At 37.3% G+C, this 11,148-nt stretch overlaps 1 protein-coding gene across 1 annotated transcript; it reads left to right on the top strand.

Annotated features, from left to right (window-relative positions):
* Positions 1-5,782: 5,782 nt before the first annotated feature.
* Positions 5,783-8,900, top strand: LOC127421282 (iroquois-class homeodomain protein irx-1-like). Its single transcript, XM_051664181.1, has 4 exons — positions 5,783-6,146; positions 6,929-7,916; positions 8,067-8,139; positions 8,641-8,900. Exons 1-4 carry the CDS (start codon positions 5,901-5,903, stop codon positions 8,684-8,686), a joined length of 1,353 nt encoding a protein of 450 aa, XP_051520141.1. The 5' UTR covers positions 5,783-5,900; the 3' UTR covers positions 8,687-8,900.
* Positions 8,901-11,148: the final 2,248 nt, after the last annotated feature.

Consider the following 11,148-nt stretch of genomic DNA (forward strand, 5'->3'; position numbering starts at 1 on the left):
CATGCACACAAATTGGGGTAATTAATCTCCTCTTCATTAGGATGACATTTTTTTTTTCTTGAGAGGATTTAAAAATAGCTGGATATTATGGACACAATGAAGCACTTTAACAAGAAACTGTAAAAAAAAAACAAAAACAAAAACAAAAAACAAAAAAAAAAAAAAAAAACAACTGGCAGCTGTGATTGCCAGAATAATTATTACAAAAAAAATTTAAACAACTTTACAGAACAACCTGTACATTTTACAGTTTAAAACTGTTGTTTTTACAGTATATTTTACAGTGCAGTACCGTTGTTTATATTATTAAATGATAAACTTAATATATTAAACTTCTGAAACTGTTAAATCTGCTTTTCACTTTATAATGTGTTGTTAATCACCACAGTAATTACAGAAGGGCACATGATGACATGAAGTTCATCAATAGTGGCTCTTCCAGGAGCAATGACAAATAAACATGTAGAGACAGTGCTCAGTGTCACTCACACAGTCACTAAACACCATCAGGGTAACACATGTGAAATTAAAATAATGCATTAAACATTAACTAAACAACATCAAATATAATACAGAACACTCCAAAGTACATAACTGATATTAAAAATAAGAAGGAACATAACTATTCCCATAAAATATAAAGAAATGTAAGGGGTCACGCAGGGAATTCTGGGAACGTCCGATTACTGTTTTTTACTGTAATTTTAACATAACATAATTAACATAAATATTAACATAATTTACCATAAAAAATACATGTACTTTCTTGTTAAACATAATATACATTTTAACTGTTAATGCTGCAGGAAAATCATATTTTTACATCTAAAAAATTAAATTTGTACAACATTTTACCTTGAAACTACATGCATTGTCTTTTTAAATATATTTTAAAAATGTTACGTATATTTTACGGTAACTACTCTTTAACCAATTTACGTTTTTTTTTACTGTAGCATTTTTACAGTCTTTCACTGTTAAAATTACAGAAATGTTTTACAGTGTACAAGGACAACATACTTCGTGACGGTATTCACCACAGGGGCGGACTGGCCATGACAGGACTTTCCCCGGTGTACCAGCCACGAAACAGGGCCGAATGGGCGGCGATAAGCCGAAACAGGCCGCCGCGTTATGCCGAATGGGCCGTGACTGGCTAAAGTGGGCTGCAAAACGCTGCCGCAATATGCAGAAGGTGGCCGCATTATGCAGAAAAGGACAGCGACACCACCAACCCCCCAACTCGACAACTTTTGGGCCGGTTTCTATGTAAAATCCAGGGCCAATTTCTCTTCACAGTCCGCCCCTGATTCAACATATATGCAATGAAAACAAAACCCATGAACCAATGCTTTGAAATTCCTTGCAGCCACATTCACAGTGCAGTCACACACACACACACACACACACACAAACTGGTCATTAATGAATTCAGTTTAATGGCTCATTACAGAGGAAGGCAATGTTTAGTCAACAGTGTTAGAAAGGTCAGCGACTGATGGGGGAGGTTACAGAGGTGAGGAGATTCACCAGATGAGGGTATCTGGGTGAGGGAAGGGCGAATCACTGGGACCCATGGGAATTGGAGTCCTACCCTCTGTTAATGGACTGCAAAATTAGCCCCTGTCCCCCATCATCAAATCAGATACAGAGGCAGATGGAGATGGAGTGAAAGATGACAATCAGGTCAGACCCTTCATATTAAAACCATGCTGTTCCAATGCCCACAGTCGGGATCCACTCATTCCAATCTGACATGTTTGCAATAAGATAAAAGCTTAACACGCTCACAGAAAAAACAAACAAATAAAAAAAAAAAACAAAAAAAAAAAACAACAACAGTGAGGCAACTGCATTTGCAGCATTTCAAAGATGCTTTGATTATGTGTCAGCATCAAACTGATCATGGTGTTGGCATTTCTATTTAAAGCAGTTTTGGCATCATCACCCAGAGTTACTTTTCCCTTCATGGACATTTTATGAAATTCACACTGCAGAATATCCATGTACATATGGAGTCGACCCAATTTGATCTTATGTGTGGCCTGCAAAATGAGACCAACCACCAATTATAGCTCCAGAGCCAGGAAAGGCATGAAATGTAAATGTAGAAAAAGACCACTTATTTGGCAGTCTTAGTGCAAAAGCGTAAAAAGACCCTCATACATATTATGCAGTCTGCGTAGGGCACCATCTCCCTAGGAGGCACCATTTTACCCTAGGGGGGCACCAGAAACTCCACCGGTGTCCCTTACTCGCACTTTACATGTTATTCAAGGACCTGAAAACAGTCGTGGAACACAGACGATCACTTTGAACTCGCATCACGCCAACACCCACACTTGCATCGCTCACCCTCCCCCATCTGACGATCGAGGAGCTCTGCGTAAGACATCAGATTGGCCATGCTTAACTTATGCTTGCAATGCTCAATACACAACCAACTTACCTTGACGTTGTGTTTACAGTAACAGCGTAGTGCCATTCCTATTTTGAAAAGTATCTTTGAACATATGAATTTATAGCAAATATCAAAAGAGCACATGAAAATGGAAAGAATAGAGGGGAAAAACCAAAGAGATTGGGAACTAATCAATGAACCTACCATTTTGGGGCTCTCATGGATTTTTTGTGTTGGCAAAGTTAAAATGTATAATGCCGTGAAAACAGTTTCATTTATATGATGATAGGCACAAAAAAGGTTTTCATTTGGCATTTTACAATAAAATGACACCAACCATATAATCTTTTTATTTATTTATTTTTTTATCCCCTTTTCTCCCAATTTGGAATGCCCAATTCCCACTACCTAGTAGGTCCTCGTGGTGGCGCGGTTACTCACCTCATTCTGGGTGGCAGAGGAAAAGTCTCAGTTGCCTCTGCTTCTGAGACAGTCAATCCGTGCATCTTATCATGTGACTCATTGTGCATGACACCGCGGAGACTCCCAGCATGTGGAGGCTCATGCTACTCTCCTCGATCCACGCACAACTTACCACGCACCCCATTGAGAGTGAGAACCACTAATCATGACCACGAAGAGGTTACCCTATGTGACTCTACCCTCCCTAGCAACCGGGTCAATTTGGTTGCTTAGGAGACCTGGCTGGAGTCACTCAGCAAACCCTGGATTCTAACTCGTGACTCCAGGGGTGGTAGTCAATACTCGCTGAGCTACCCAGGCCCCCCATATAATCTTTTTTTTTTTTTTTTTTAAATGTTTTGTGTATAATTCACTGGTGAGGAAAGTGTACCACATCCTTTCCAGCATTATGAACTGTCACAGATATTATAAACACAATCTTTCTCTTTCTCAAACACACTTACAAAAAAAAAAAAAAAAAAAAAAAAAAACATTGTATTCAAACAACCTTCCAAATAAGCCATATCTTCTGTTGAACGAACAAATAGATAGTCCCGCCCCCAAATCGCGAAATTGGTTAAGTCAATGTTGTTGTGTTGGGCTGGACAGGCCAATCAAATCAAACAGAGGAATTTTTATAGTGCCACAAAAACAGTGTTTTATAGTTATTCAGCTTATGGCAGTCTCTGCATTTTAACTATATGATATAGCAGAAATAATTTGAACACCAAAAAAGTCACACACTTCAGCTTTGAGTAAAGATACCTTATTGGAAATTGATTCAAATAAATGTTAAAGTATAGCTCATGAGAAAAAAAAAAAAAAGTTAAGAACTTAACTAACTGAGATCAAAAGTACAAGTAAATGGTTGAGTTTATTGTTTTAGCTTAAAGCAGTTTTGCACATGTTACTGTCAGATATTTTCATGAGCTCATATGGTCATTGTTGATTCATGTAAACGGTACATTGGATAATGTAAATGGTAACCATATTTTATTGACTCGCAAACTGCAAAATATTACAAATATGAACAGTTTTCGAGGATAAGCGGAGACAATCAAACATCAGTTTTTGATAACATAAAAAAAAAAAAAAAAAGATAAAAAGTAATTATAGAAAAAAAACGGATAAAAACTTACATGAACATTGTCTTCTATTTTATATTCTAAAGTGGAGACAAAACGCACGTTGTCCGGGGTTCCCCTCGTGATTCTGATTTGCTAATCGATTCGATAAGCAAACCTTTTAGTCCGCTTTTTGAACCGATTCGGCCAATTCAAAAGAATCAAATGATTCGACTCAAACGATTCTTTCGCGAATCGGACATCACTGATGCAGTTTACATTTGCAGCTGTGTTATTTTTGCTTTTGGTTTCTGGAGAAATGTATCGGATCATTTTCTCTTGTATGTAGTGAAGTAAAAGTGAGTCAACAGAAATATTTATAAAAAAAATAACGAAGTAGGATGTGTATAATAGCCTATATACACCTCTGGATATAGCAAACATAAGATATATTTCCCCCCAAAATACAGCGAAGTAAACACACACTTCTTATAACACCTTATAACGTCAATTAGCACGTGATTCCATCGCCAATTTAAAATGTCAAAATCCTTACTGCCAAATGGAGGAGTAACCGCTGTAATTAATTCATTAAATCCCACTCTCCGCTCAGCAGGACACGAAGAGAATTGACTAACCAGCTCGCCAAACTCATTTGCTACTCAAGCATGAAATTATGACTTTTTTGGATAAATAATTGCAAAGATAACATCTGATAGCAAGGTGCACACATGAGGGGGAGGATTAGCGCAGACAGGGGTGTTAGCCCTCATTACCAGCAGTGGATGAGAGGAGGAGAGAGAAAATATACTGGGATGGAGAGATAGGCTGTGATTTTAATTGCAGGCTTCTCTGGTTGGCTCCTTATCACAACCTCTCAGAGGGATCAAATGGCTCCTCTTAATGGAGCATTTCATTAACCTGTCACCTTATCACGAGACAACCTGTGTGATGCTAATGTGGACATTACCATAAACGGGATCGTTTGTTTCCCTGTTGGACGTTAGTGAGACCCTCTCCAGCACGCCGTGTGAACGCGTGTGTGTGCGCGCGCGCCTTGAGAGGGAGGGGAGCGATGATGATGATGATGATTCTCTCGGCTCCATCAAATCACCATTATGCTCCATTACTACCGTTTTCTCGACTAAACACGAGATGTGGAAGTCGATTTCACATGCTGCAAATGCGGTGTATAAACTCCTGAGATTTGGCAAAAGTGCGCAAAATGCTTAAAACGTTAAATATTGATTTGGGGATACTATTTTGCATTGCACAATCAATGAAAAGTCAAATGCATTTAATCCTGAATGGACAGTAAACTTAGTTAACCAACGCTTAATAAACAAAAGGCTTAAGAAATCTTATAGTGTCATTTTTGCATAACTGGAAAATGTTGGCAATTTCAATTTGAAATCCTGTCATTTGCAGAAAGTCTGTAGCTATCTAAATTGTAGAAGAAAATAACTAAAATAATTATACTGAGAAATGCATACATTTGTAATATGTGGTTTTAATCTTTTATAGATAAACAAATTAAATGGCAATTTAAAGGTTGTTCCAAATGCCAACACAGACTTAATGTTTTATGTTATGTTTTTTTATGATGTTAATGTTTTATATATTTGTTGTCATATTCAACACTTTTACGCGAACAAGTCGTATGTAACTGAAGTAATTCGTTTACACACACACACACACACACACACACACACACACATGCAATAATACACACTACAGCCTACTTATCGTGTGGCCCCGTATAGGAGGGGCCTCTTGCTTAAGTAGCATGCTAATCAAGCCGTCAACTTCAAATTGTGAGAGGTCTAGAGAGTAGACCTATCACTACTGCCGAAGAGACTGCGCTTCTGCACCAAGCCACAGTTATAACTGTGATTTTGAAATCTGTTATCACGAGTGGATTGTCCTTCTCTGCTATAGACTACATCTCTGTCAGAGTTCCTCGGCAGCTGGACATGTCGTTCCCCCAGCTGGGTTACCCACAGTTCCTAAACGCCTCCCAAGAGGTGTACGGAGCCGAACGAACGGGTGTCATGCCCACCTCTCCACACGAGGGAAGCTCCGACAGCAGCGCAAGTCCCGCGACTACAACGGCTGCGATCACGCCGATGCTGGGCATGTACGCGAATCCGTGGACCGTGCAAAACTATAGCGCCTTTTTACCTTACAACAGTGCCGAACTGGCCCTGCTCTCTCAGATGGTAAGATCCAGTTGTTTTAAATCTGTTTTTTCAGCTCTTTACTGCGGAAAGCTCTTCGTACAACACTTTGGATTGATAAAAGAAACTTTAAACGTGAACCTGTATGAGTTGAATCTTAACAGACTGAACGTCTCGAAAAGATTACAACGGAGATAAAGCTTAGCTGCCCGATTTTAGCAAATAGTCAGAATTGCCAAATGTCACATAAAAAAAAAAAAAAAAAAAAAAAAAAAAGGTTAAAAAATGGTTCAAGGGTCCAAATAGTAAAAAAAAAAAAAAGAAAAACGATATTACATTAAAACGATATATATATATATATATATATATATATTGTTTTAATGTTGTTATTTCTCTCACACCAACCGACAAAATTATTAAACAATTAAATTAAAAATAGTTTATAGTTATTGCATTTCTTTAGCCTTTGTTCAAATACTTTTAATAAGATCAGTTAAGAGCATACGAGTTTTAAACGCTTTTTCATTATAACTCATTTAAATGACATGATCCTTATTTTGGTATTCTAGCTAAGCCATGTTAATAATTTTTAAATCTAATGCTTGTTTTTCCAAGTGTTTTTTTCATTTTAATTTATTTATTTATTTATTTATTAGCTATCCATAATTAAAGGCCTAATTGTCATGTTCTTAGTTAAAGGATTGGTTTAACTCAACTTCTGCTAAGCAGTTTTTTGAAACTGTGGTTTTACCCCGAGATGAAGTAGTAAGCTCACTATTTCACTTAAAACAGTTTTTCTCATGGTACATTTTTCCATTCCCCAGGGGTCCCAATATGAGCTGAAGGATAACCCCGGGGCTCACCCACCAGGATTTGCAGTCCACACTGCACCCGGTTTCTACCCATATGGCCAGTACCAGTACGGAGATCCGGCCCGGGCCAAGAGCGCAACCAGAGAAACCACCAGCACACTAAAGGCATGGCTGCAGGAACATAAAAAGAACCCGTACCCCACCAAGGGGGAGAAGATCATGCTGGCCATCATCACTAAGATGACCCTTACGCAGGTGTCCACCTGGTTCGCCAACGCGCGCAGGAGACTCAAGAAGGAGAATAAAGTGACCTGGGGTCGCAGTGCCGAGGACAGAGACGGACGAATCTTCGACAGCGACAACGAGGACGATGCGGACAAGAATGACGACGAGGAAGAAATCGATCTGGAGACCATCGATATGGACAAGGCCGAGGAGCCCAGAGGAGATAACAGCAATGGAGTAGAAAAAGAAACATCGGATGATCAACGTGAGAGAGAAAGCGTGGAAACACCACGGATATTATCCTCTCCAGCACTAAAGCACATGGACAACCCTCTGCCAAGTATTAAAGAACAGAGCGTGGTAAAAAGCGTTGGTGAGCTATCTCCTAATGGACCAGTGTGTCAGAGGCCTGGAAACAGCAAACCCAAAATCTGGTCGCTTGCAGAGACAGCGACAAGTCCTGATAATACACAGAAAGTCAGTGTCCCCTCGACGCCTGCAGGCCTCAGGGCCTCACCGTCGACACATCCAGCTTTCCTCTCCACTAACGGAATTTATACTTGTCAAATTGGGAAACTACACAACTGGGCGAGCGCAGCTTTCCTAAATGCAAATTCTCTGATGGGTGTGCGCTCACTTTTAAGTCAAAACAGTCACTTCCCGAACCACAGCCCCGTTTCGAACCCCGAAAAGAAGCCCTCTTCATCCTCTGGGTCTTCATGTCTAGAGGCCGACAGTGAAAACTCATCCGACAGTTTCAGTCCCAAACATAATGGTTCGTATTTAATGTGTATTAACATTTTCAAGACAATTGATCATTTTTGTGACATTATCCAACACCGACAACGTTTTGGTCTCCAAGTTGAATATGCCATTTTGTTCTATAGTCCGATTGTCATACATTTTTCCTCTTAATTTTGTATAGATCAAGAAAACATTCAGAGAATTGAATCTCCAACACTCGCATCCAGGCCACCATTTCCAGTCATCCATGACAGGTACATTTTACGCACACGTTTTTTATCCAAACACTGGCTTTTAATAATCGAACTATTCGCTTCATAAATAACTAAATGTTGTTTCATTTCACAAGCAAGTCAGAAGAAGAATAAGTGTCACTTTATACCAACTTTTCTTAATTACAACTTAAGAAACATGTATTATTATTATTTTTTTTTTTATAATATTCAAAATGTCATCATTATTTAATGTACATTGAAATAGTTAGAAAGGTCATGAAATTTGGATTCGTACATGTTCCTTGTTCTACTTGTTGATAGATGAATTGCTGTCTGTTAAACAGTCAGTATACATTGTTTGCTAATTACTGGTTAATTAAAAATATTTAAAGTGCAAAAAAAAAAAAAAAAAAAAAAAAAAAAAAAAAACTTAATTTGCACTAGAACAAAACAGTTTGCTACTATAGTCAATAACTGATTTCATTTCCCTATTTCCTGACTAATTTTTCCCCATTTCTGTCCTCTCCTCTACTCATACAGGTCTCATCATGAAACATCACAGCGCGCTCTGAAGACTATTTCATGAACACAGAATTTATTTCAAAATCTTTTAAATTATTTAACGAAACTAATATGTGACAATAAAACAGAATATACGTCATCAAATAGAACAAATCCTTTTTTTTTTTTTTTTTTTTGGTATTCCTTAATACACTGCCATCCTGCAATATCATTTTTATATTTTCATTTAATGTAATTTCAGCATGTTTGTTTAAGAAACGCAGGCGTGCAACACAGTAAACTCAGAGTCAATAAGAAATATTTGTCATAAATTGTAAAATATATATATATATATATTTTTGTGTAATAAAGAAAATGAGATTAATGGTGTTTCTGAAATGAGTTATCCTAAACTGAATAATTCTAATTTACTCAAAAGCCACGACTGAAATAAGAATAAGTGCGTAGGTCAGTTTGAGTTTGAGAGTTTTTACAAGAAAGTGAACGAAATGTTGAATGCTTCACAGAAGTGGTGAAATATAATTTCAATAAGTTTACTGCCTCTGTATGAACATGAGCTATGTAATAGCCTACCATGTGTTCTTCAGGTGATTTTCATCAATTCTAGACAAGCATCAACACAGTTAATTCGCAACATTGTTGATCAAACTTATTTAATGACTAAAAAACTTATCAAAGTTTACCGACATAATTTAAGTTATCGTAAATGAGCATAAGTAATGGTTTATTATAATGACTCAGAGTCAGAGTGATGAAACATGAAACATTTACATCTTATACATTTTCATCACTAGAAGGCAACGGCGACATCTATGGGCGGCTTTTCCCTCGAATGCAAAACAACTCGAAAGACCGTTGACCGCTTTTTAAATCTAAAGCCTATTTTAATTACAACATTAAAAAAAGACAACAGTCAGAACATTATCAATTGTATTGAGAAATCATTGCGCAGTAATCCATTCTTTTTTTAATGTTTTTTTTTGTTTTGTTTTGTTTTTTGTTTTTTTTGTTTTTGTTTTTTTTAATTGCCAAATAATAGTACAAATGCATAAAGTTCTTTTAAATTCGTATCGGTCTTTATAAAATATGGAATTAAAGTGATTTATTAAAAATAAGGTTAACGTGGGCACATACTTAAGAACTAAAATTATGAAACAATATTTCCCAAAATGTAAAAAACGAAATTTAACTGAAAGCAGTTTGCTGAAATTCTTAAACAAATGACTAATTAAGCACGATGAAATTGTTTATGAGAGTTCATATCGCGGTTTCAACAGAAGGCTAAAGCTCTCCTTACACAACCCCGACAGCTGACTGAAATATGGAGACAGAGGCATATGGATTGCAGCTGTTCAAATGCCAGCGCACAGCATGCGTGTTACAGTCGCAGGAGAGTGGGGTGTGCATGGAGATTATGTCAGTGATAAGCAGAATATAAAAGGCTGAAAAGGACACATAACTTCACCTGAAGTCAAAGGCGCGGGAATTAATTTTTGGCAAGTGGTGTTCAGTTCATGCGTACGATATACTGTACATGTTGGTGCGGCTCTCCTTATGAGGACTCTCTATAGACATAATGATTTTTATACTGTATGAACTATAGATTCTATCCCCTAAACCTACCCCTAAACCTAACCCTCACAAAAAACTTTCTGCATTTTTACATTTTCAATAAAACATCGTTTAGTATGTTTTTTAAGTGATTTGAATTATGGGGACACTAGAAATGGCCTCAAACCACATTTATAACATAATACCCTTGTAATTCCCAGTTTTTAACATAAAAAAAAAAAAGATAAAAAGTCCTTGTAAACCACAAAAACCTGCCCACACACACACAAACACACACACACACACACACTTTATCTCAGTCTCTCTCTCTCTCTCTCTCTCTCTCTCTCTCTCTCTCTCTCTCTACACACACACACACACACACACACACACATTTTGGTGTGGCTATCCTTATGAGGACTCTCTATAGACATAATTATTTTTATACTGTACGAACTATAGATTCTATCCCCCAAACCTAACCCTCACAAAAAACTTTCTGCATTTTTACATTTTCAAAAAAATAAAAAAATAAAAAAATAAATACAAATAAAACATCGTTTAGTATTTTTTTTAAGTGATTTGAATAATGGGGACACTAGAAATGGCCTCAAACCACATTTATAGCATAATACCCTTGTAATTACCAGTTTGTAACCTAAAAAAATGTCCTTGTAAACCACAAAAACCTGCCCACACACAAACACACACACACTTTATCTCAGTCTCTCTCTCTCTCTCTCTCTCTCTCTCTCTCTCTCTCTCTCTCTCTCTCTCTCTCTCTCTCTACACACACACACACACACACACACACACACACACACACACACACACAAAACGCAATGGAACACTTTCACCAGCAATTAAGTCATTCAATAAGCCAGCCAATGCATTTACATTCTACCACGTTCAAAACTATTGTCGTGTCAGTGTGAATGAGAAATAACCATAAAACACAGTATAATTGTTCAGTCA

The sequence above is a fragment of the Myxocyprinus asiaticus genome, chromosome 30 (genome assembly GCF_019703515.2).
Source record: "Myxocyprinus asiaticus isolate MX2 ecotype Aquarium Trade chromosome 30, UBuf_Myxa_2, whole genome shotgun sequence".
In the NCBI taxonomy this organism is placed as follows: domain Eukaryota; kingdom Metazoa; phylum Chordata; class Actinopteri; order Cypriniformes; family Catostomidae; genus Myxocyprinus; species Myxocyprinus asiaticus.